This window comes from Ctenopharyngodon idella, chromosome 5 (assembly GCF_019924925.1).
Source record: "Ctenopharyngodon idella isolate HZGC_01 chromosome 5, HZGC01, whole genome shotgun sequence".
In the NCBI taxonomy this organism is placed as follows: domain Eukaryota; kingdom Metazoa; phylum Chordata; class Actinopteri; order Cypriniformes; family Xenocyprididae; genus Ctenopharyngodon; species Ctenopharyngodon idella.
This window is the reverse complement of record NC_067224.1, coordinates 27,814,449-27,842,009: the sequence shown is the minus strand read 5'-3', so window position 1 is coordinate 27,842,009 and position 27,561 is coordinate 27,814,449. Positions and strand designations below refer to the sequence as shown.

The window sequence follows — 27,561 nt, the reverse complement described above, 5'->3', positions numbered from 1 at the left end:
CACTTTCAAGGTCCAAAAAATAGTCCACGTGACTGCAGTGGTTCAACCTTAATTTTATGTACTGACAAGAATACGTTGTGTGCAAAAACAAAACAAAAATAACTTTATTCAACAATATCTTCTCTTCTGTGTCATTCTCCTACAGTGTTTACGTTCAGCACTTCCAGGTTTTACATCAGAACAGCGGCTCAGTATTGGCCGACGCTGTTCACGTGAGCAGCACAAAGCATACGATTGATGCTGACGCAGGAGCCGGCCAATAATGAGCCGGCGTTCTGACATAGAACCTGGAAGCGCTGAATGTTTTTTTTCGAAGGCACATTTTATAAAAGCTACTTAAAATGCCTGAAATTAACTAAAGCCTAATCCTGGCTTAAGCCTTTTCTGTGAAACCAGACCCTATAGTATTAGGCTTGCTATAGTGCAGTTTAAAAAAAAATAATAATAATAGAAGTAGAGCAAATAAAGGGGAAAACACAAATTTATTTTATGGTTGCTCTGCAACTTCATGTATTTTATGCATTTTTCACACATTTACACAGCAGATAAAGACTAAAGAATAAATAGTATATATTATTTTTTAATCCAGATCTTCAATTGATACATACCATAGACTTATAATGCACATAATTACAGCTTGCCAAATTTGTTGTTGCTCCTGTACAGTCATTTCTAGAGATCCCGACATGTTGTGTTTCGATCCTCATTAGGTTTTGATATAAACTCAGTTGATCCATGAGTTGTAATACCAGCATGCTCCTTTGTATCAGTTTCACCATATGGTATAAATACTGAACTTTGTGGCATTTTTCGGCCATGCACCCACATTGGTACAGGGTAGGGTCTGCATCGGGATCGGTAGCCAACGTTGAGAAAAGGGGGGCGTTGAGCCTGGTATGAGCCCGCAGAGGAGGTGGCAGCAGATGTGGTCATGTAACTCTGTGGATAAGACAAGACAGTTCCATGCGCCGAGACAAGCACACCCTGTGAAAATCAGATCAAAATACTGAATATTTTTTGTTATAATTACATGCAAGTTAAAGGCCATAAAACAACACAACATATTTTTTATATATTATATTTTTTTATTATTTTAGAATAAATCATTTTATTTTTAATTATTTTTATTTTTAGTGATATTCAACCAAATATTAGGCTTACATCATGAATTCTGGACCTACCTGAGAGGTTGTTCTGTGCTGCTGAAAGTTAGGTGGTAAATCTGGCATGCCGATAAATCTTTGTTGTGAAGTTGAGACTGAAGTGGTGTAACTTTGACCCTCCCCTTCATTTGACCCTCTAGATAACCAAGGACCAGTTGCTTCAGATGCCAAAAGTGGAAGTGTTCCGACATAATTAAACTGACATAAATTTGACAAGACTTGTGCCGGCACACACAGCGAATTAATTAGGCCTGGAGTGGGGATGTAATAGGGCTGAGCGAGCAAACCCTTCAGAGAAACATCAGTCACATCAACTGCAAACTTGGATTGTTCAGCATGTCTTTTATCAAAGGGTAAATGTTCAGTACCCTCCTTCTCACTATGCTTTTCCTTGATCTTCTCTTTTGAATCGTCCTTGGATTCTAGCACTGTTGTAGAGATTTCTCTGGAATTTTGCTCATCTTGAGAAATTGTCTGATTCTCATCTTCATTGCTTTCCTTCTCATCTCCATATCCATCGATGTCGCTCTCATTCGTATCTGCAGAATAAACGTGTGTTAGAAATACCAATAATTTTAAAAATAAAATAAATGATAAAAAGCACATACACATACCCTATTGTTTATTTGATGCTTTTCACATTCAACACATGAATGACTTTAAATTATCTTTTGAGGGTAATTTCTCAGCCAGATTTAATGTGCGATTAATTCGATTAATTAATTTGATTAAAGATTTGAAATCACTTGACAGTGCATATATAAGAATATATAAAATTACAGCTGAATACCTGTTGAAGTTGATGTAACTACATTAGTTTCTTGAATTAAATAATTTGAGGAACTTTGGTCAAAAGATGAGTCGTCTGTGAACACTTTGGCTTTTTTCTCTTCCACATCACACTTTTGATGCAACATCTGTTTCCTAAGTATTGAAAAATATTCATGTCAGTGGATGTTAAATAAAACGATTCTTTTCAGACAGTGCTGTTCATAATTCCACATTGAAAATGTAAATAAAACCTGGAAATAAAGAGAAAGTTTCTGAGAAATTAAAAACAAAAGACACATGACATAAATAAGAAAGATTCTGCACTAATCAAATAAGTAGGCCTACATTTGTGACATTGATCGTGTGAACTTTACACAAAGTTGTGTTCATACAGCTTAAGTGCTGCTGTCATTAATGCAAAAAATAAAAATAAATAAATAAAATGAATTATTAAGTTTAACTTTTCACTTCAGTATGCTGATAATAGGCCTATAATTTGTTCTGGAAATAAATGAAAATGCAAAATATAAGCGTTATAAGTGGAATTTTAAATAGGAATTAATAGGCATAGGCCTATTTAAGAAATGAAAGAGGGAAAAAAAAAAAAAATCTGACCTTTTCTCTCGTCTCCCATTTCCGGTATCTCGGAATCCTTTTGCAAATGGATTATTATCGATTTTCAGCTGAGTTATCTGTAAAGGTAATGTTAACGTGTTAATGAAGAAGCCACATTTCTTAAGTGTTGTAAAAATTGTTTTCAACTTTATTAGGAAAATATGTGGTTTCATGGATAAAACATTTGAATCAATAGCCTGCGGTCACCTTTTCGTTTTGGTATGCTGTCACAGCGATAAATTCAGTCTCAGGAAACACGTATGTTTTGAATGTGCTGTAGGGAAGTTTGAGGATGTCGTTGGCTCGAACGATATGAAACCTCGGCTGATATTTGTGCATGGAGTTTAAAATGGTCTGCAAAACAAAATCATATATCCTTTTTCATAATAATTTCACATGAATTAGCCATGTTTAAACAATAACTTAAAACATTTGTTCGATTCAACCATATTAAAAAAAAAAATGCTCACAAAATTAGACAAAAAAAAAAATAAAATGAGCTGTCTGAAACATGCAACTTGTTGAATGTTCATAGAGCAATTTGCATTTTACACTTGCTTGACAGAGGTGCAAGGTGAAATTTACAATAAAAGTCGTCCATAAAATTATGAATCGCATATAGGCTACGATAATACTCACAAATCCATGTTTGTCAGATATATTGTTCGTCAGTTTGAGTTTGTGAAAGGTCACAGCTTTGGTCATCCATTGCTCCCCGGTAGCAGGACTGTCTGGGTGGATGTACATTCGTTTGGGCATTTCTGGATCGGCCTTTCCAGCTACCATCCAACGGGAGTTGTGAAACTTGTATCTGAAGTCATCAGCCGCGACTATGTCCATCAGCAAGATGTACCTCGCCTTCCTGTCAAAGCCGCTGCAGCGCACTTTAAATGCTGGAAACATGCGCCTAAAAGAAGCAAAAGACATGCTTCACTTGTGACTCAGTCATCTAAGAAAAACATCTAAGAACGTTGTGTTAATGTTCAGATTATAGGGAAACGTTATTTCTGAATATTCTCTGAACGTTCAAAACGACCAGTTTTTGTAGTAACGTTTTGAGAACATTATTGAAGGCCAGATAACTTTGAACAGACATCTATTAAAGTTACGGTGTCTGTAAGAATGTTTGTTCATAACTTTGAGAGAACCTTGCCAGAACGTTAGTCAAAGTTCTGAGAACGTTCCCTGTTGTCCTGTTCAGAATAGGCTACCTAGTGACACAACTAGAAATAAATAGCTTACACATGAATAGCTCGTCAAAGCGCATTTTCAAAAACACACTCCACCAGGAGTCTAGTCGTTTTAAAGATTTTTCTTACCTTCCAGACTTTGTTATGACCATCTCCGTACCGCATTTGTGAAACTGCCCCCACAGTTCCTTGCCTTCCAGGTGAACCACGGGGTCATCCTCAGGTGCCAGTCCGAGGTCTCTCGTATCCACAGAGAGGTGCGCGGGAGAAGCGGCTTCTTTGAGTGCCAGACGAATAGAGTTATGGAGAACGTTCGTAAACTGCCGTTTCCCAACAGGAAAAAACTGTGACTGTTGCCCAAGCATCGAACTAATAGTGAAGTCAGAGGAACTGGCCGGTATAAAGTTGTGATACGCCATTCTCTCAACTTGTAATCACTCCATTCCCACAACCTCCTCTCTGAAATCTTCAGCATTCACTCCTTATGTGGAATCATGCTAGTTTCAGTGTGTCAGAAGTTGTACTGTTTGTCAAAATGAATCTCGCGTTTTTGAATGAATCATCCATTATCATGCTTTCATGTCTTTGTTCTGTTGAGAGAAAACCCCAACTGCAGAGACAGTAAAGGTTGTTTTATGGGGTCTCGTGCGCACAGATGAACTCTGGGGACCTTGTGCCGGATCTCTAGATAGCCTGGTGGTTAGTGGTCGGGACGGGCGGGTCAATCAGGATGTTCTGATTGGCTCTACGCAAACCAATTGTGCTCTATAAGGGCGTGGTAAATCGATTTTTATAAAGAATCAACTGCAACAAAGTGATTTGATACAAACGAGCATCAGCTGTTCAGATTTTAGTACTGCTCATGTTTGTGAATAAAGTAAAGAAAAAATAGGGCATATAAAAGAGATCGGGGCTAGTTGTCGTACTAAATAAGGTTGAGTCAAAAGTACAATTGCTCAGACCAGATGTGTCAGTGATTTTGTATATTCAAAAATTGTATATTCAGAATTCTGACACATTGTTATAGGCTAGTTATATGGCAGATGACCACAATAAAACCACACTGAACTACATTCAGACTAGAAAGTCATATAGATCTGACATTGATACATTTTTAATAAATAATAGCCTACTTGTTTGCCAAAACAAAGATTTGATATTTTGTATGTCATTGTGTAGATCTTTTTTGTTTCATAACTGATTATTTTATTTTATTTTTATTTATATATATAGTCAATTCTGACATCCAAAACAAAAACTCCCTTTTGTTAGTTACAGTATTGATATTTTTGTTTGTTACTTTTTTACATTTTTGCTGTTTGTGAATTCATGATTTGTTATTTTGTTTGTTAATTGTTTTACTGTTCACATTTTTCTGAAAGTCCTAAAACGCAGGTCCCATTGTGACCACTTACCCCCAAGCTATGCAGAAATTCACATGATATTCACTGTTGTTATTCTGACATTATTTTATACTATACATTAAAAGTAGTCATGTTATAATGGGAGTATGTAGAACAAAGAGCAGTACATATAAAAAAAATTTTAGGACTGTCACATTAAATTACCCCTCCCACTCACCTCCCACAAGACCACCCATAATCAATCTAACATCTGTAATCTATGCAAAAGCACCAAACAGCACAACCACAAAATATAATCCAACATGAAAAAGCTGCTTAAACTTTACCTCACATATTTTACATATTTCTCCCAGCACAACCGTCTTATAATATAAACACAATTTTGAGGGGTGCCCTTAAATATGCCCCATCTTTTCTTGCTCCCAGACTCTGTCCCATAAGATCATGTTGTGACATGAGTGGGAATTGATTGAGGATTCAATTGATGTATGCTTTTGATTGTCCTAGCTGGATTAGGCAGTGTATTCAGTTACACGTTTTTATTGCAGAAGAGTTTTGGCCACACATTCCATAAAGGCTCAGAAACGCAAAGTGAGACCAGCAGGACACAAGCCTCTTGAAACCGTCAGTTATGTTACTTTGTGTTCAACACAAACCATTTTTCTTCTTTGTCATGTTCTCAATCACATATTCTAAACCACTCCTTCTAGTCATTTGGGATATCAAGCTTTGATGTTTTTGAAGGCTGTGGCCAAACTATATATCATAGCACCAATTTGACAGTCCATGTAATGGGGAAGTCCCATCAAATGCTCCATTGTCAATTTTTTAATGAAGATCTATTTCTGTTTCTGCATCCTCAAGGCATGAGCACTTTAGCACAGTTTTTTTCTCAGGGGAACTACTAAGAATACATTTCACTAAATGGTGTCACTTTTGTGTTGTTTTTTGCACTGGTGTATAGTACAGTGAAAATACCTGACGGCACATTGCTTCAGCACAGGACAGTCTCTGGTGCATTTTTCCTCTATTATCTCAGAGAAAAGGAGGTATTATTAATATCCATTATTTCATGCTATAGACTGCTGTTTTTTTTATGATTTTTTATTTATTTTTTGTATCATAAACAACAACAACAAAATTAATATGCTGTATACTACTGCTTAAAGGTGCAATGTGTACATTTTAGGAGGATCTATTGACAGAAATAATATACATAACTATATAATATGCATAACTATGTTTTCAGTGCTGTATAAAGATCTTACATAATGAACCGTTATGTTTTTATTACCTTAGAATGAGTCATTTCTATCTACATGCACCGCGGGTCCCCTTACATGTTAATTCGCCATTTTGCGCCGGCATGTTTCTACAGTAGCCCTAAAAGGACAAACTGCTCTACAGAGCGTGTTTGCTTGACTGACTACTCTCTGCTGTCTCAGATGACGACATCTTTGTCCTGTGTTGGCCATCGTAGCTTCTCTATATTGCAATTCGCAACCTCGCCGCTAGATGCCGCAAAAATTTACACACTGCACCTTTAAAAGTTTTAAAAGTTCATCGTTTTCGGTAAGATTTTTACATTTTTTTCAAAATAAGACTTTTATGCTCACCAGGGCTGCATTTAATTGATTAAAAATACAGTAAAACAATAATATTGTGAAATATTATTACAATTTAAAATAACTGTTTCCTATATTATATTTTAAAATGTAATTTATTCCTGTGTTGGCAAAGTTGAATTTTCAGCAGCCATTACTTCAGTGTTCAGTGTCACATGATCCTTCAGAAATCATTCTATGTTGATTTGATACCTGATTTGAACGTTGATACATCTTTTAGGATCCTTTAATGAATACAAACTTTAAAAGCACAGCATTTTTCTTTAAGTCTTTAAGTGTACTATATATATGTTTATGATTAAAAAAACAGCTGTTGTATTGACTAAGGGTGGTGAAAACTCCCCTCACTGAGATACAGCTTTATTTCGAACATTGCCTACATTCTGAAGCATTTAAATTATTTCACGCCCTGCTTCTGTAATGGGTAAATCTGCAAATTTATGACAACGCTCTGCTATGACAGCTTTATGTCCTGTGTTCAGCTGCGCTGCCATGGTGGCTGAGAGTACAGAGAAAGATCCACACACCGGATTATGAGAGATATGCCATCTGCGGCCATCCACTACTGGTGACCCAATCTTTATTGGGCAAGGGGCAACCCTTCGTGTCAATCATCCCTACTTCAAAGGGAGAGCAGGCAGAGATCTGTGGGAGGGAGAGAGAGCTGATGCCAGTCTGATATTTGTGAGAAGACTAACAGGCATTGTGTGTAACTTAACACCAAGGATAAATAGCCTTGCTTCAAACTGTTCCACCACCCAGTACTGGCCATTGAGGTGTGGCTGCTGGGAAGCCGCAAGGATTTAATGCTAAATTTTGACACAAGTGCTAAAAAGGAAGTTTTGTTTTTAATGTTAGATGAATTTATAGTATACCTACATTTTTACCATTGTATAAGCATTGTGCTGTCTTTTAATCAATTTCATTCATGCAGTTTTTTTGTATTATACGTAGTTATTAACAGCGTAACATTCAGCTCACGATTCACAAATCTGTTGCTAAAGAGACAACCTTGGGTAGAAGGACTTCAATAAACCATACAACAGTAAAAGCATAAAAGTGATTCATTTTGAACTTGAGGTGAATATTTTGCACATGTGCAGTGAAGGGATTGTGAGTTGTGAATATATCCATGAGGAAAAATAAAGGAAAACACAATCACTGAATGTTAGTAATTGGAGTTACTTTCCTCCAGCAATGAGTGGCCATCTCTCAAACACCTCAGCTGTTTATTTAGAGGGGCTGTGATGAATAGTCGGCCGCTAACAGACTGGTGTGACTGGACATGTTTGGACTGTGGAGGTGGGAGGAATGTAGTTAAACAGTGGCACTGAGAAGGTGTGAGGAGAGAGAGAGAGAAGTTGCAACAGAGCAGAGGTTCAGAGCACGTCATGCTGTTAAATTGATGGTGCTGCTTAGAAACAAAAACAGGACAGGCAGGAGTTTTTTTCCCACCTAATTTTTTAATGACCCACATTCAAGATTAAGTAAACAGCAGAAATCAGCACATCTCTTTAGACAGGTTTTCTGGGAGCAGGTCCAGCACTAGATGAATGAGCACTGAGGGAAATGAAAGTAAATGACTGATTGTCCAGTTAGTCTGCAGTGTAGCCATCAGTCTGATTCAGTTTACATCAATTTACATTTAATGAAGAACATCACTTCCTGAAATATTGTTTCTTAATATATATTAAATACACTACCATTCAAAAAATGGGGTCAGTAAGATTTTTTTTTTTTTAAGAAATTAATACATTTATTCAGTATGGATAGGCAGTAATACATTTATAATATTATAAATGATTTCTATTTCAACTTTCTATTTCAACTTTCTATTCATCAAAGAATCCTGGAAAAAATGTATCACGGTCTCTACTTTAAATGGCGTTCAGTCATTTAACGCCTGACACTTGCCTACACCAAATGTGAGCGTTGCGTCGAGTCAAAAGCAAATGAAAGCCATTATAATCACTGATGCTGTCTACACTGGATATACAGCTGCACGTTTAATTTCTGAGGTAGTCCATGCGATTGAGTCTGCCGACAAGAGGACAAATGGAAGAGTTAAGGAACGTTTGCTTTGACGTGTCCAGATTTGCGTGTCTGTACAGACTACAGAAGGATCCCAGCAGCAGAAACAAGTGGAAGGGTTTATTTTTAATGGCATTCCAAATCGCGTCAAAGTATACGTTTGTTCTGAGAATTTGACTGCAGATTGTTTTGTATACGAGGCACAATGTAATGGAGAGTTCACAAAGAAACCTTTGAGGAAAGATGAAGCGGTCAGCTGTACTGGATGTGACAGCAGCTGCATTTAATTAAACAATCATTAACTGTAATTAGACCATCATAATCCTTTGTCTGTGATGGTTTTCAAAACACTTGCAATACATGCAATAACAAGGCGGCATTGATACGTTTTCCTATGCAATAATGTCAGCCAATCATAACTGTGGCTGTTTACTGATGAGCCTTAAAGGAGCTGGCCCTTAAAGGCACAATATGTACTTTTTGCCACTAGAGGTCACTTATTCAAAACAAAGCCATATTGATGACACCAAGAAGGAGCGTGGAATCATGGGAGTTGTCGTCTTCACCTCCACAGCCAATGGAAAGGAATCTGACGGACTCTTGTCCGAAATCTTGTTCTTGGATAAGCTAATGTATTAAAGTTTCATTAACGTTACGGTGGTATGAAGTAGGATGGGTTGAGAGCTGTGGGAGCAGGACGAGGCCACTGGAGCAAATGCTAATGATAGACACCTGCGATACACACCAATCACGAGTCCAGCTGAGCTTTTATTATGCTTATGCTGCAGTCGGCTGCTTCCGCTCTTTTCTTTGCGTATGTGGGGTAACACAATGCTGTTTTACATGGTTAAATAATCATACTAAATACATTTGAGTGTGTTAAAATTTATGTTATAACGTTACTCTGTGCATTCGCTCGGTGGCTGCTATGAGAGACTTGTTGCAATTTGCAGTAATCTAGATCGATATTAGTAAAAATGGAAATCGAGGGTAGCGCGGATATGAATGACATCATTGACAGGCGACGCAATGACACAGTACGTTCACAACAACAACAACAAAAAAAAAAAAGTACGTTCACAACATTATTATTTTTACTGTATTTTTGATCAAATACATGCAGGGTTGGTGAGCATAAGAGACTAATTTCAAAAACATTGCAATTTCTTACAGACATCTGTCAGCATCCTACCTCCTGTAGTTTGTCTCCATGCCTCTAGAGGTCCCCTGTGTTCCCCTCTGCCTTAGTTTTTCCACATGGATCCTTGTTAGCATTATCCAGGTCACCTGTGCCTTGTTTCTCCTAGGGTATTTTAGTTGTGTTTTTTCCCCTTGTTCCTCACTTGGTTTTTGAGTCTTGGCCGCGTGCTTCCTGCTTTGTCTCTCCAAGTCTTTCCAAGCTATCTCAAGTAAGGTGTTCTGAGTTATTTTGGTTATTAATGTTCTCTAGTTTTGTTTTCTCCCCTCGTGGAGTTTTTATTTTCCCATGTGGTTTTTTCCCATTATCTCTTATGTTATTAATACCTCTGTCTGAGAAGAACTTTTGTTGGATTTTTGCTTGAAAATACTTTTTTTATTAAATCTACATTGCCTGGAGTTCTGCCTTGAGTGTTTCGTTTGGGTCCAACATCACAGTCTCTGTGGCCTTGTGGCAGATATCTCAACCACCACACCAGAGACCTGAGTTCTAGCCCGGCTTGTGACAGACATCAAACTTTTGAATGATAGTATAAATGTAAATAAATAAATATTTAGTAGGAGATCAGTCTATTAGATAATGTAAAACATTCTGTCATTATGAGGGTTTGAATCACTCTCAATACATTTCAATTTCATTTGCTAATCTCGTTCAGTGATACCTGCATTTGAAAAAGCTAAATGTTTGTCCTTCTACTTGTTTTTTGTATTATGATCATCTAATATTCTTATAAAATTGGATATATTATTGTCACATCGATCTTTGATGAAGTTCTTATTCCCACATTTTCAAGAATAAAAGAAATCAGTTTGAAAATAAATGAGACCTGAGTCTCCTTTAAGCGGTGCCCAGGTGAAAGCATTTTCATTTTATTTTATTATTTTAGATCATTTTGTGATCCTAGTTTTCAAACAACAAAAAAGACACACAATAACAAGATCTGTTCTGAAGGTTCTGTGAATTTTCTGAGAAATGCTTGATAGAAACATGTATGAACAATTGTTGGGCACATTGTTAGAGGCAATGAGAAAAACATCTTATGTGCTTGTACTTGAGAAAGAAAGAAATCAATTCCATTGCACATCTGCACTTCGAAAATCAAATACAACTTTCTTGCACAGACACTGATCGATGTCAGGAGGTCAATGATAACTGGCAGTGTTGAATGTGCTTTGATTCAGATGAAGGCCAGTCCTCAAGAACCATTGAAACTATTCGAATACTGCCTTTGCTCAGATACTGGCAACCACAATCTGCCTCATACAGAGCACAAATATATCATCACTATAGTTCTGCTGAAATCCTCTGTCTGTATTTTTGTGTTTTTTTATGTATGCAAATTAAGCTCTTTGCTGAACACTCATACCAAGATGGCTTTTAAAAAATATAGGCTCTGTATGTCATGATTATAAATAAAACTGAAGTGAAATCAAAAAGGTTTAATGGGAGTGACTCTGTAGAGCTGATCTGGGAATCATGTTGAAATATGTTTTAAAAATGTAAATGTTTGGATTCTCTTCGGGGAAAACTGGCCCAGAATCTGCTCTTTGGGGGCCGTTGTGAGGCTCAGGGGATACGGCTCATTGAAACGCAACTAATGTGAACACCCACACCAAAAAGACAGTATTGATGTTTTTGAGCAGTGAAAACCTACTCTGGTAGATTGGGAAAGGTCTGCCAGGCTCAGTAAACCTGTGATTAAAAGCTGTAGTAGTCCTTAGAGTATTAAACATGAATCTGGGTATTGAGGGAAGGGGTAAATAAAGGCTTTTCGGTAAATTAAATTAGATGGAAACATTTGTTTACTTTGGAGGTCTTATATTCGACATCTGATATTCAGGTATTTGAATGTATGTTTATATAGATTACACATCAAGACTTTTGTTTTCAGATTTTTTTTGTGAAAATATATCTATAAATCATATAGCTTATACGGTGTCCTGAAGATTATTGTAGTAAGCAGTTATAGCAGTAAATTTTTTTAAAGTACTGAGGGTTAAGTTACGTCAGCAAAGGTTTTTACTTTGTGATTTTATAGTTCTCGGATGGACAATCAAAAGAAAGGTGCTAGCATAGCATCTGAATGTCTGAATCAATAAGCAGCTAAATACGTACATACACTTTTATAACACACTCTTAAATGACTTCATTAGTGGATAATTCCTTGAATTAAATCTCTTTGTAAAATCAGCATTACTGATACATCCCCTCTGTATCCACATATTCATAGTATCCTTTAATGCTAACAAATGTGCCTGTGAAATAATTCAGGCAAATTCAGGCCTGCTTTAAAAAATAAATATTTTTAGATATATTTTATATAAATATTATATAATAAATTAGGATTTAATGCATTTGCTGAATAGAAGACTCATTTATGCAGTCTAAAAGTTTCTTTAGAGGTGACCTTGAAGCTTTTTGATTTCCATATGTCATCCATTTCTTAATAAGATAATAGTTCTAATGTGTGAAAATTGATTCCCTTCCCTTTGCCTCTTGTATTTTTTTTTTCTATTTCTATTTGCTTCAGACAAGTGATTTACTCCTTTTATATTAAAATGCCTGGATTGATTTTGCAATGCAATAAAGCCAATAAAACTATGTTTATTTAAGTTTGCAAGGGCTTTGGTGTGTTTATTTGCCAAAGTGTATGGGTCAGGACAAAGTACATTATGAAAGGAGAATCAAAAAGCAGAAAAGGATAAGCTATATGCATTTCAGTACAGTGCATATGTTTTATTAGAAAAATATGTGCATCATATGTGGGTTTTTTTTAACCATTTCTGGCACATTTTGTCTCCTGAGACTAAATTTCTTATACCAAAACAACATACTGGCAAATATATATTTTTCAACATCAAACAACTGTAAAACAACTTTTGCTACTAATACTTAGCCAAAGTTAAATACCTTTTTTAGATAGATAGATAGATAGATAGATATTGTGGTGTTCAGAACCACATGTACAATGGTTCTCATGGTCTAACTTAGACCACAGTAGGATCTAAGAGCTTGAGAAATGTTTGGAATTTATCATGTCTGCCTGTGAATCTGTCATCAAACCTACGATTGTTTCCCAACATCTAGTTTACTCTAGTTCCAGTCCCTGTGCAGCAGTAGCTTTTCTTCCACTGGACCCATTGTTGAAAGCGGCTCTCCATAAGAATTTGTTGAAAAAATTGTAAGGCTCTACATTGAACGTACATGCTTTGACAAACATTGAAAAGATTGTTTGTGTTAATTGTTGTGCCTTTTTTTGGAAATGTGACTCTGGTGCGAGGTGCAGTCAGATGAGTCAAAGATGATTTCAGAGATGACTTTAAGTAATAACAAAATGATAACAAAATCTTATAAAAAGAAATAACTTGAAAATAACATTTGTAAAATGAAAGGATTTATTTTTTAGAACAATAATAAAAGCAAAAGTAAAAGTTATAACTCAAATGAGCATCAGAATAGTAAAGTATAACTACGTATAACTAAATTTTGTTATAGATGAGATGCAAGTATAATACCTACAACAAGAAAAAGTAAATAGCATGTTAGCACTAATCGGTTTGTTTATCACGTCTTTTTTTTTTTTTAAATTACAATGATATTTCACAATATTACAGTTTTTACTGTATTTTTCTATTAAATAAATGCAACCTTTGTGAGCATAAGAGACTTCTTTCAAAATCATTAAAAGGAATCTTATCTTAAACAAGTTTCTTCCTTGAAAAAAGTCAGAGAGCCAGTCAGCACAACATTCATCGGTATGATGGAATAAATAAAATAAGCAGACGACAGGCTTGCTTTAATGTTAATGAGGCATATTGATCAAAGTCAACAATAAAAATCGGCAGATAGATAATGGGTGAGTGGAGGCTTCCTCTGGGAGAAGAAGTCAGATCTGGAATGAATAAAGGCCTTCTTCAGTAGACGAAGATGATTTAGAAAATAAGTGTTAACCAAAGTGACTAATATTATGCTAATATTCTTCAGCTGAACAGCAGGTTAACAAATACCCAAACAGAGTTTTATATATTTTTTAAATTATTTATAAATATAAATAATATAAAGCAATTTAATGTAAATAAACATTTCATTAGAATGAAATATTATTTAAAATTATTTATATCAAATAAAAAAAAGGTATAACAAATTATTTATACACTGTGAAAATGCTGAAATTAAATAAAAACATGCACTCTCACTGTCAAAAAAACACTTAAGGAATCACTATTGGTGTGAATTATTGATTGAGACAGGCATTTTGATGAGGATGGCTTTGGAGCGGTGCTATTTAATTAAGAAAATGTACTCTTTCTCTTCCGCTCCCTTTTGTCAGCACAAACACCTCAATGGAAGAAGAGGCACACTGAGGACACTTCACCACAAAGAGGCCCATCATTCCTCGTGCAGATCCCCTTCCTGCCTGTAATTATGGCCTCGGATTCAAAAAGCGTTAAAATTTATGTCTGAAGCTGTTTTTAATGTCTGCGCTGAGATGTACAAACTGCAGATATTCCTGTGACACCCGCTAGAAAGAGAATTAAGGCTTATTTATGATCAAATTATTCACCAGTGGACCATTTCTCAATGTATAGCCTACTTTAGAATAACACATCCAAAAGCCTTACCGTTTAAACAACGTAGTTATCCTTGTAAGGTTTAAAATCCTAAATAAATTACTCCGCTTCATTATAACGTGTTCAACGACTCCAGTGCTGAATGAACAGGTGCAGCCTGATGTGAAATGATCTGTGTCAAATACAGGATTACGGACCCTGAGTAATTGGTGATGGAATATAAAAACAGCAGGAGATATTGACCTCACAAATATGGATTACACTGAATGAGGGCCAGTGAAGCAGCTGCAGGCAATGATCTACTTATATGACAACAACGAGTTTTTAAGGGTTAAAACTTGTGTGTGAAAGCAAAAGTAAGTCATTCAAACCTACTTTACTCGATTCTCTGCATTACTTGCAAACAAATGTATCACTCCGTTTCTAGGAAAACATCACATAAACGTGTCAAAATCAATATAATGTAGAAAAAGAAAGAAGAAACAATTCTTGGCCTAACTGACTGGATTTATTGTGTCTCTAGCAGTTATCTGTCCAGTGGTATGGTAAGAGAGAATGTGAACCGTACTCTGAATTGAATTGGGATATGCTCAGAAACTGCTCATTGTGACTTTAGGGAATTTTCTGGTCCCAATGTACATAATCCATGACTAGCTTTACACCTCCTTATCTTGTTGAATGAAAAGTGCTGGCAAAGACGAGACATGTTAACCATGGTATGGTATGGTTAACATAGAAAGAGAAATGGAAAGATCAAAAAGCAAACAAAATTCATGATACAAAATTCGAGAAAGGTGCATGCCAAACCTTTGAAAGTTTTGTTCGATGCTCTTAATAATATACAGTATTGTGCAAAAGTCTATAGGCCACCATTTGATGTTGTTTTAGCAATGGTATAATGACCAAATATAATTATTTATCAGTCTCTTTATTAGAATATAACCAGAAAATACAGGAAATTTGTATGCAGAATTAAAAAACTGAAAAAATCAGGGGGAAAAAACGACTTCTATAGGTTAAAGTGGCAAGTATTTAGTGACCTCCCCTTACACTTGAGCAATAGCAGGAACTTGGCTCTCCTAAAAGTAAAAAGGGCTGGAAGGCCAAGAAAACTTTCAAAATCTGATGAGAAGTTTGTCAGATTTTCTTCTTTGAGAAAATGGAAGAAGTCCAGGAGGACATTTTGTTCTATTTTTTTTTTTTTTTTTTTTTTTTTTTACATTCAGGGATGCAAACAGGTAAGTGGGAAAAAAGGTGAGAACATTGCGTGGGGTGGGGGCATGCGCACGTAATTTTTTTAAAAGTTATTTGCTTTACATGCTCATTTGTAGTTACTTACAGGGTAATAAAAAATAAATGAAAAAATCCCTTAATGTCCAATACTGTAATTTTTCGTGCAAAAAATTATATTACATATATAACATATTGGTGCAACATTTTACCAAAAATCAACATTTGGTTAAAATTTCATGTTATAAATAACAAAATGCTATGCAGGATATTTAAGACAATATTGGCTGATTAGATTGCAATACTGTTTGCCACATCTCAGACCTCAAATACACAAAATATTACCCATTATAGACATAGTTTTTAAAGTAAAGAGTAAAGGAAACACTGTACAGTACTTATTGAAACAACCTTTATTTACCCTTGTAAGTTCACAAGTACCCTCGTAAGACCCCCCTACCCCCCATAAAACACTTTCTCATTGGATCTATGCAAATCCCATAGGTGACCTATTTTGATCTCAAAAAGGTGAGTTCTCACTTAAAGGTGAGGAGTTTGCATCTATGTACATTGTGTACATATTTCCTGTATTAATATAAATAAATATGGATGGTCATTAAAACATTGCTAAAACAACAAAGCTGGTGGTGGCCTAAGACTTTTGCACAGTTGTATATTCCTGGGATATTCTCGAGAACAGCATATTCCACTTTTGTTTTCATGTCTGATATATTCTACAGAAATTCTGACTAATTCAACATTTTCCACACTTTATCTCTGGTGCTGTTTGGAAATCATTCACAGAAAATTTTGTTTTATTATTAATTTATTTTTACTGACTGCAGATGATCTCTGATTGATCTTCAGTAGTGCCAAGTTTTCTCAAGACTAATTTACTTGTGTAACTAGATTTTCCTCATTAATGTGTTGGTAATCAAGCCTTCATAAACCTGATGGAGGAAAACAGTGTGTGGGAAAAGCAGAGGAGGCGACTCAGTGAAGTAACCTGAGCTGGTATAAATGATATTTTCTACCTTGCCTGATTAGGTATGACCGCTTAGGCGTGAACATGTTTTCTTCTGATTATAGCCTAAAGAGCCCATCAAAACTCAAAGCCACACTTTACTCCAGCATGCTCTCTGCTAGTGCAGTGCGACCTGCCACTGTATACAGTTACAGGTTGGACTCAACAAGGAAACCTAATAACTTCTCGAACACCCACAGACAAGAGCCAGACACCATATTCTGAAACAGCTGAAGTCCAGCGGAGCGTATGGTCTAAAATCAGCTATTAATTTTGGCCGTACCTCCGCACATGCTGCCACCAGTATTCCGGACCGCTTCCTTCCTTTTAGTTGTGCATTGCTGTTTTAGATCTGTGTGGGTCAGTGAGGATTTGTGTGCAGAATGTATAGGCTAACTAAAAACTCAAGGGTGAGCTAAATTATATTCTATTAGTCAAAATACACGATGTGAGAACAATTCCAGTCCTCGGGTGACCTCTAGCGGTGAGTAATTTAAACTGCTGTCTGTATGAAATGTCAAACACCTCTACAAGATGGATTGTATATTTATTGCAATAATCACATATTTTATAACAATAGGAGAGCACATTATTTGTTTCTGACTGTAAAAGTGAGTGTGCTAGTTTACTTAGCATCTTACGTAGCAAGAAGAGCATGTTTGATCAATTGCTTATTGAGTCTTCTGACATTTAAAGTTATTATTTTTATTAAGTAAAATAGAAGAACACGGCCTGTTCACAACCATAAAATTACATTTCAAACCTGTAGGGGTCCTTAATGGATCAGTGTTGCATTTATAAAACGCTAAACTACATTTTCTAAGATTTAAACAGAGCAGAGGTGTGTGTGTGTGTGTGTGTGTGTGTGTGTGTGTGTGTGTTAGACAATGTAAGCATCTGTTAATTAATCTGTAATTATCTTTTCTTCTTAAGCAACCAATGCTTAATTAGCCTGTAAACAGCAGAAACTCTCTGCTCACCAAAAAAAATGTTATGTACTGAAATGAAACATTAATGAAACATTGGGTTCATGTTTGAAACGCTGATTATTGACATTTATATGCTGATTTAAAACCCTATTAAATTGTCGTAATATCATCACATTTGTGTAATATCTGTAAACAAATCAACACAATAAAACCAAATTGGCAGAAATGTATGCCAGTATGGAGTGATTTTGTTTTAAGTAATTCAAATGTTCAGCTTATTTGAATGACAAATATTTGCTTCTGTGCTAAACAAACAACTGACCTAAAAAGACACGGCCTGGGGGCATGATGATTTGCATTATAGTTCAGATATGTAAATACAATTTAAATATTTGGATTTAAGATTTAGATTTAGAACGCAGATTTAGAATAACATTTTAACATTTAAAATAGCTTTTTAGCTTAATTTGTTTCAGAGTATATTCTTATTTTATTGGCACACATACTCACCAAACGCAATGCAGGGAAAACGGTGATTGGTCGAAAAAATGATTGGCAATATTGTGAACCAATTATTGCAGTGCACGAATGAAAATAGACCAATAGTGACAAGGGGCGGACATTTTGAAGTGAGCGAGGAAAAATGGCGACCATCGCGATGAAGTTGAAAGGGACTGTTTACACAACAGTAATGAATTTACCGTACAGTCTGGCAAACAAAATTAGAGTATCTGCCTTATTAGTTTTAATACTCACTTTTGTGAGTAGTAGTTCTGGAGAAAACACATATGAAGATAACACTTATGAATTTCTCAAGCGAGAGTATTCGCTGACTAAGCCGTACCAAGGTAAGCGTCTATTGCTATTCGCTCAGTTACGTTAAACAGGTGCCCTGCCAAAAGTGGCACCTGTTTCAGCAAAGTCAACTAGTTAAGAAGAAAATAGTTCAGTGAGACCACAAGTTTATGGTTATTACAATCACTGTATCCTTTGTTTATTTTGCTATTTTTGGTTGTCCTTTTCTTGCTCTCATAAGAGTGGCTTTTTATTTCGCAACTGCAGTGATTTCTCACGTCGTCCATAGGGCGGAAGTACAGGACAATTTGTAGATATTCTGGTTCATATGCTTTATCAAACAGCATGAACTTGTATTTATTGCAACTTTTATCTTAAAATATCCCTTGAATTAACTCATACAGCATATGTATATATATATATATATATGTGTGTGTGTGTGTGCGCCTGCGTATTTACATTTACTGTAAAATGTTGATGTATGTTCACAGGACTGGGCTCCTCCAGCTCCTCACACTGGGAGTTCATGGGCAACACCATGATCATGCCTGAACACATACGGCTAACACCAGACTTGCAGAGCAGACAAGGAGCTGTGTGGAGTCGTATTGTGAGTTTGAATGACAAAAAAACCTGAAACACCACCTTGGGTTGAATCTAGAGCTATTAGACAAAGAGGTTCTTGAGATCATGTGTAATAGTCAGGCTTGTTAATTAGTGTGTTTGTGTATGTAGCCCTGTTACCTTAGGGACTGGGAGTTACGAGTGCAATTTAAGATCCATGGTGAGGGCAAGAAGAACCTGAATGGGGATGGCCTTGCAATATGGCTGACCAAAGAGCGAATGCAAATTGGTAAGAAGAAATCATTATTATTACAAATTTTCAAAATTTAGATTTTCCATGATATGACTATGATGGAGTTTTTTTGCTCTTTGTGTTTTACTCCAGGTCAAGTGTTTGGAAACGAAAATCTTTTTACTGGTCTGGGTGTTTTTGTAGACACTTATCCGAATGATGACAAGCAGCTTGAGGTATATCGCTACTAAATATTAGAGAAAAAAAAAAAAAGAACAAGATTACCATACATGTCACGTCCTCATCATCATCATGTCATGTCAGCTTTAACAGTCATAAGAAATCATTTATAAAAAGAGACTATATGATGCTCTTTTACAGAGTCTTGATTTTGTTACAGCCCCTCTCGTCCCAGTCTGTCAGAAATGCTCTGGGTTGCATTTCCCAAAAGCATCATTAGCCAACTATGTTCACAAGTTCCATTAAATTCTGTAGGTAACGACAGAACTTGCGACTATATCTGCTTTTGAGAAACACACCCCTGTTTAGTTCCTGTCTATTTGAAGCCCCTCCTTCCGAAAAGCGCAGTGTGCTCTGATTGGTCCCTCCCTTCCCGTCCCCCTTCTTTTTTTCTTTTTTTTTTTTTGCATATGACTTGGGCAGGAATTATTTAAACAAGAGAAATTGTGATTCCCAGAAGAAACTTAAAACTACAATCAAGGTGTTTCAGGGAGTTCAGAAACTGTCCTTACTGATATAGAGAATGTGTGTGTGATCAGTATATGACATCAAAGTTGCTCTCGCGATACTTTGATGTCATAAACCGATCGATCTGTGCAGTCGATACACCTAATAACTCCCTTTGGAGTGGACTTTGCCTTTTGTTTTGTAGACTTTTTTTTAATGCTCAAACAGCAACATTACACACTATAGAAAGTTGAAAATGTAAAAAAGCATAGTAGGTCCTTCTTAAGTAAAATCATAGTAAAATCAAATTTGTAAAATGACATAACCCCTGGCCTGCAAGTAAGAAATAATCTAACCCATTTAATTTCTGTCTTTTATTTAGAGAACGTTTCCTTTTATCTCTGCAATGGTTGGAAATGGGAGTGTAGCATATGATCATGACCGTGACGGACGGTCTACTGATCTTGGTGGATGCACTGCTCACGTTCGCAACGTTGAATATGACACATTCCTCTTGATCAGATACATGAAGAACAGACTCACGGTAAGAGACCCCTGTACATTCTGTATTTCTTTATTCAGCGTTTATTCAGAGTAATACATGCATGCAGTGCCACACCAGTTCAGTCTCCCATATTGCCACGCTGATGCTCAAGATCTTGTGATGATAGAGATAAAGGAAGTATTGTTTAGACAGATGTTGGAAAGCAGCCTTCAGTTCCATATGCACCTTTATTTGCTGTTCTGTCTTAAAGGTTATGATTGATGTTGATGGGAAGCAAGAGTGGAAGGATTGTCTGGACATTCCTGGAGTGAGGCTGCCACAAGGTTACTACTTCGGAGTCTCGTCAGCCACTGGAGATTTATCAGGTTTGGACCAGTAAAGTGTTCAGTTCACTCCATTTTCCAGAAATAACCCTTTAAATCTTATGTAAACTGCATTATGTATCATACTCAAACATTTTGGGCCAATCCTAAAATTTCCATTAGATTTAATGTTACACTAACTTAATGTTAACAAACTTAAAGGGTTAGTTCACCCAAAAATGAAAATTCTGTCATTAATTACTCACCCTCATGTCGTTCCAAACCCGTAAGATCTTTGTTCATCTTCGGAACACAAATTAAGATATTTTTGATTAAATCCAAAAGCTCCCTGACTCCTCCGTAGACAGCAATTTAATTACCTCTTTTAAGGCCCAGAAACGTAGTAAAGACATCGTTAAAATAGTCCATGTGACTACAGTGGTTCAACCAGAGAGCTCTCTGATTTCATCAATATCAATATCTTAATTTGTGTTCCGAAGAGGAAAGAAGGTCTTACAGGTTTGGAATGAGGGTGAGTAATTAATGACAGAATTTTCATTTTTGGCTGAACTAATATTTACACACAAACACACACACTGCCCAGACAAGAGAAAATAGCTGTTTGGATTTAAATAGGTAAATGCTTAAAAGTCTATTATTGGATCATTATTGCAGTGATTATTATGTTTCTAGCATCTTAAATGGTTGGCAACAGTTTTTCTAACCCTAATTGATGGAAAGATCTTGAACAAAACATAATGCACCTCTTAATGGAAATAATATCACAACATTTATTTCCATCAAGAGGTGCATTATTTTTTGGTCAAGATATTTTATTGACAATGCAAGAGTTGAGCACTCCAGCACATCCCAAAGACAATTTAAGGTCTGGACTCAGAGGTGCCAATTCATGTGTGAAAATGATTCTTTATGCTCCCTCCCAACCATTCTTTCACAATTTGAGCCTGATGAATCTTGACATTGTCATCCTGGAATATGGCCATGATGTGTCTTCCAGAATGGTTGTTTAAGAAATGAAAAGCTACACACTCCATCTTTTAGGGTTAGAAGAACTGTTGTCAAACACATATCATGCTAGAAACATAATAATCACTGCAATAATGATCCAATCATAGACTCTTAAGCATTTGCCTATTTAAATCCAAACAGTAATTTTTTTTTTTTTTTTTTTTTTTTTTTTTTTTTTGCCGGGCAGCGTACGTATCGTGATCGACCGATATTGATATTTTAGTACCGATAATTTGTGTTTATGCCTGATATTCATTTACTGTTATACTTCTGTTTTTGACACGATTACAACACCACTGAACTGAACAAACCATTTTACTTATAACAATCACTCCCTCCTTGCATAGAAAACAAAACAAATCTTATTTATACACCAATAAATAGAGGGGTCTGAAAGTGCAAAAAATAAAAAAGTGCACTGTTACTAAACTGTTATTGTTGAAAATCAGTAGTCTTTCATCTTAATTTTAATCTTCATATTACAAAAATAATTTTATTTATAAAAAACAGCAGCAGCAACACTAATGTTAACAATAAGCAAAATAACTGTAGAATGTCTAATGTTTTCAAATGGAGAAAATAAAGACAGGAGTCATATCAACTTTGCAGAAATGTAATACTTAATTTTAAACTACAGTTTTAGTAGATTTATAAGCTGTTTAATAGGCTAAAGAGTGAAGAATAATCCGCTGGATAATGTTAAATAACTGAATAATATTCTCTGGAATATTGGAATATAACAAACAAAACATCATATTTTATTGCATTTCTCAACTGGTATGTTATATCAGAATTATTAATAATGGTTTTGTCGCTCGCGGAGATAATAAATAATTAATTTCCATAGAGTTGTGTTTACTTGGATGTTTATTAGCGAATTAATGGTTATATAGTAAATGTTTATATAATTACGGTGTTTTAAACAAGTGAATCTTGTTAAAAGTTACATGCGGTGGCCGTGCTGGAGCATTTCCTGAGCATCAACCCGCTGAGTGAACAGCAAAATGCAGACGACTTCACAAGACTAATGATGAGCATAGACAACAGAGAGAGACAGAATTAAATTCAGCGCTTTTTTTCCCAACATGTGCTTATTCATATTTATTGGGACAGGATTTGACGGATTATCTTACATGACTCCATGAGCTTGTCTTTATTTCTTAGAGATAAGCTTCATAAAATAGCTACATTTCAGGCATTTATGTAACACATCTAATTTGTGCATTAATGGCTGTTATGTTAAATAAAGTTTACTAATTACAGCAAAGCAGGTAAGTATACTTTACCTGTGCACGCTGTTGTCTCGTCTCCCCTCAGATGCGCTGTAATGGCGATCCTGAATTCTCAAAACACCCACAAGATGTTGGCATTTATCTGTAAATCCGATATTACAAAACCGATATCCGATTATGGTAAAATGCTTAAATATCGAGGAAAATATTAGTAAATCGATATATCGGCCGATCTCTAAAAAAAATATATATATGTGTGTGTATATATACAGTATGCCACTACTAAGTAGTGATGGGTTATATGGGTTCTATGATGGGTCATTGATGAATAAGATTTTTAAAAGTATAGAGAAAAAAAAAATTTTTAATGGAGATATAATTAATTTTGAAGTTTTATTAAGTGTTAACAATGAGATTATGTGGTTTTATAATCAATTAATACTGCTTTTGTCATTATTTACAAGATGGACAAAATTTGTCACCAAAAGCCATTCGGTTTAACCAAAATTTCGGTTTTACCGAGTGACACTTTTGGTTATACCAAATGACGATATTCTCAAACAATGCTAATAGGCTGATATCTAGCTAGTTAGCAAAAGGACAAACATTTTATATTTAGTACAAGTTTTTGAAATATCACAACATTTTCCATATTTTATAGCAGTTGTACCGAATGACCTGATGTTTCTTGACATGTGTATGAGATTTTTGCTTCACGACCATGTGGTCCTTTGCAGGTGTCTGAATGATGTCACATCCTGTCACATAATATTGATCGCATGATTTGATTTAGAATGGTCCCTTTATATTAGTTACTCTGAATGACATCAATGAAATTCATTTTTCCGGACAGTCTTTGTCATAACAAAGCAACGACTTCACATAAATGTTGATTTATAACTTCACGCCTTGATTATTGTAACTCCTTGCTTTATGGTCTACCCAAAAAAGTCATAAATCGCTTGCAGTTCATTCAGAATTCAGCTGCTCGGGTTCTCACTTTTACCAAAAAATCAGCTCACATCACCCCTGTCTTACAGCAACTACATTGGCTTCCTGTTAGTTACCGCATCCAGTTTAAGATTCTAACTCTAGTTTTCAAGGCTCTTCATGGTTTAGCACCTTCCTATCTCTGCGAATTGATTATCCCCTATGTCCCTGCCTGTACTCTGAGATCGAGCTCTGAAAACTTGCTTACAGTACCCAAGTTCCGTCTGTCTAGTGTGGGTGGTAGGGCTTTCAGCATATCAGCTTCTAAGCTCTGGAACAAGCTACCACAAGACCTTCGTGATATCTCTTCTCTTCAGACCTTTAAAACTGCCCTCAAAACTCACTTATTCACTTTATGTTTTGTTAATTGACTGTCTGTCTCAATTTCCAGCACTATGCTCGTTTTTGTAAGTCTAATGTAGATTAACCTTCTTTGTCTGTTCCATCTGGTTGATTACATGTTGTATACTGACTGTATACTTATATGTATTCATATTATATAACAATTTACTGTAAAGCGTCCTTGGCTTCCTGAAAGGTGCTAAATAAATAAAACATATTATTATTATTATTATTATTATTATTATTATTATTATTTATGATGTTATAAAATCATGCCAGAATAAAATATATATACATTTATTACATTTTAAGATATTTTAATCACAAATGAAATGGCTGTATTGGCCTTTGAACGGTTAAACTGAATGACCTTTTGACACTTCAAAATCTTTAAAATACCTTTATATGTAGCGCAATATATTGAAAACCTTTTAGATTCAATAAAAGTGATCTAGTTGTACGACCTTACATACTTTGGATGTCATATTTTTTGTTTTTTTATTATTGAGGCCTTTGGACAAAAAAAAAAAAAGACCCGTCATGTCACTGACCCATATACACTATATATATTTAAAGATGTAAACAAATTTGAGCATATTAAGCAATAAGAATCATTAGAATATTTTCTTAATCATTTTAATTACTTTTTTTGGCATGTTTTTTTTCCCTAGATAATCATGACCTGATCTCCCTCAAGCTGTATGAGCTTACAGTGGAACGAAGTCCTGAAGAGGAAGAGGAACAGCAGGAGATCACATTGCCTAGTGTAGATTACCGAGTGGACCCTAACGGTAATACAGTTACAAAAAGATTATACATGTTCCATATAAGATATTTTGCAGAGGAGTACAAATGGCTGTACCTTACAAATGTTTTCTTTACACAGTTCACGTGGAGGATGAAGGAAGGAGCATCATCACCGTCTTCTTTCTCTTCATTGTTTCTGTCGTTGCACTGGTTGTAGTGATTGTGGTAATTCTCTTTCTATATAATCGCTATAAAGAAAACCGCCGCAAGCGCTTTTACTGAGCATATTAATGAGAGAGTGACAGGTAGGAAATGGAACAAGAGATCCAATGTGAGTGCGACTAGCATTTTTGCAAAGGACCTCTTCTGGTCCTTACCCCTGCCACCAACAGAAAGGACCTGAAGGCCAACGCTGAACTAAAAAAGCCATACCTGACCTCTCCAAGTGGAAACTGATCACCTCAATCATGATTATCATCTCAAAAAACTGTTCAAAAGTATTTGAAAGAGTGTGCGTCTGGTTTTGAAGGTCTCTCCAGACTTTTGTGTGCGTTTGCTGTATTTTTGTACCGGTTACACTGACCCTGGCCTTTCACCCTGAGGCAGCACAGAGAACAATGTGTGACAGCATTTACAGAGTTAAACTGTTGTAATCTCAGGTTGTCTATTGTAAAGCCACTGCAGAAATCCCCAGAGCCCCAGTTTTGTTTTTTTTTGTTTTTTAATTGGACGGAAATTGATCAGAAGAAAATATGAATGTGACCTCGACTTAGAAATGTCATGATCTTTGTTACCAGTCTTCAGTAAATAGCTGTGCCAAAAAAAACCAATCTGTTACCATCACTTAACTGTCAGCAATCATGTTTTAACTTATATAAGGATGAAAACATGATTCATTTTACATGATTTATGCTGGCCAGCTTTACTGTCATAAACAGACAGTAACAACTATCAATGTGAATGTGAAGAATATTTTCCCCAAACTTCTATTTTGTAATAAATACAGGTAAATGTAGGTGCTTTGATGTCTTTTGTTATATGTGGTCCCTTTTTATGTATTCAAAACTGCACTGAATGGCCATATGTAGCTTATCCAAAGTTACTTAGTCAAACATAATTTAACTATTTTAGCCATCAACTTGTGATAAACCTTTGTTTTACATGTCTCCATGGCCTTATTTGAATAATATGTTTAATAATCTTGTTCCCCGGTATCACAGACAAGGCTTAAGCCAAGTCTCAAACTAAAATGCATGTTTGAGCTGTTTTAACTGAAAGCAACTAGTACTGACATAGCTTAAAATATGTCAGAGCCATTGTTTTGTCTTAAGATACACACCAGTAATGTTTTATTTCTAAGGCACATTTATAAAAGCCACTTAAATGTCCTAATTGAACTAATGCCTAATCCTGGCTCAATCTAATCCCTGTCTGTGAAACCAGGCCTTGCTATAATAGAAATTGATGACATGACATGTCTTGAATTCCTGTATCTTAATATCTTCCATAAAAAGGCAGAGATGCACTACTAGCATTTGGCTGTTGCAATGATATGCAAAGGGTTTTCCTTTTGTCCATGTTTCAGTCTTTTCTTATCACTTCTAGTCGCTGCTCTCTACAGTTAAGCAACATTTGTTCATTGTTTTATACTGGGCAGAGATTGCATTGCTGTTCTCATGAGCTCAGTGGTTGAGCGAGCTGCTGTATCAAACTGCTGTTTAACGTTTTCATGGTTGTCACAAACATGTTGAACGATAAAAATTCTAAATTAAACATTCTAAGTTTGTCTTATAAATGGATGTTTGGTATTGACAACTAAAGTTTTTATTATGATTGAAAATGTTAGGAATTGTTTTACAATAAACATTTCTATTTTCTCAGCTTTTACAAAAAAATTAATCACAACACAACACAAATGTTTTGGCTCAACAAAAAAGAATGCAACCATTTGTTACCAGTTAGTTATTCCAACTAATTTCAACATATTGAGGGGTGGTGCTGGGACCAATTCATCTTTTATCTCTTCCAGTTCAAATTAACAGCTAGCATAAGATACTAATTGTACAGGACCCCTTTTAGCATTTAAATTTACAAGATAAGTAAGCTATTAGTTGTTACTGATTTTATTGCATACATTGCTATATCAGTGCTTCCCACACATAGACTTTACTTGGGCGGGCCGCCCAGGTATATTTGGAGACACATTTTTGCTTTTATTATTTTTATCCTCTTATGCTTATATATCCGCCCAAGATAACGAAATCATCCGCGATCGATTAACTAGTGGAAAATCTCCCTTCGCCCTACGCGTTTCGTACCTGCTCGTTATGTGTGTGTCAGAACTGTTTACTCCCGCTAATTGCCACGTGCGCTGCAGAGACGCGCTGGATATTTCACAAAGAGCGCTGCATGTTACAAAGTCACA

At 35.7% G+C, this 27,561-nt stretch overlaps 2 protein-coding genes across 2 annotated transcripts; one reads left to right on the top strand and one right to left on the bottom strand.

Annotated features, from left to right (window-relative positions):
• Positions 1-441: 441 nt before the first annotated feature.
• On the bottom strand, positions 442-4,471 carry tbx3b (T-box transcription factor 3b). Its single transcript, XM_051894042.1, has 7 exons — positions 3,869-4,471; positions 3,189-3,456; positions 2,757-2,903; positions 2,550-2,626; positions 1,954-2,087; positions 1,182-1,702; positions 442-984 (listed from the first exon to the last, which is right to left on the bottom strand). The coding sequence occupies exons 1-7, from the start codon at positions 4,156-4,158 to the stop codon at positions 673-675; spliced, it is 1,749 nt and encodes a 582-aa protein (XP_051750002.1). The 5' UTR covers positions 4,159-4,471; the 3' UTR covers positions 442-672.
• A 13,835-nt stretch (positions 4,472-18,306) lies between these two features.
• On the top strand, positions 18,307-26,931 carry lman2lb (lectin, mannose-binding 2-like b). The gene is made up of 8 exons (XM_051894927.1): positions 18,307-18,559; positions 18,998-19,116; positions 19,242-19,359; positions 19,456-19,538; positions 20,372-20,533; positions 20,745-20,859; positions 25,061-25,180; positions 25,276-26,931. Exons 1-8 carry the CDS (start codon positions 18,355-18,357, stop codon positions 25,416-25,418), a joined length of 1,065 nt encoding a protein of 354 aa, XP_051750887.1. The 5' UTR covers positions 18,307-18,354; the 3' UTR covers positions 25,419-26,931.
• The last annotated feature ends 630 nt before the right edge of the window (positions 26,932-27,561 follow it).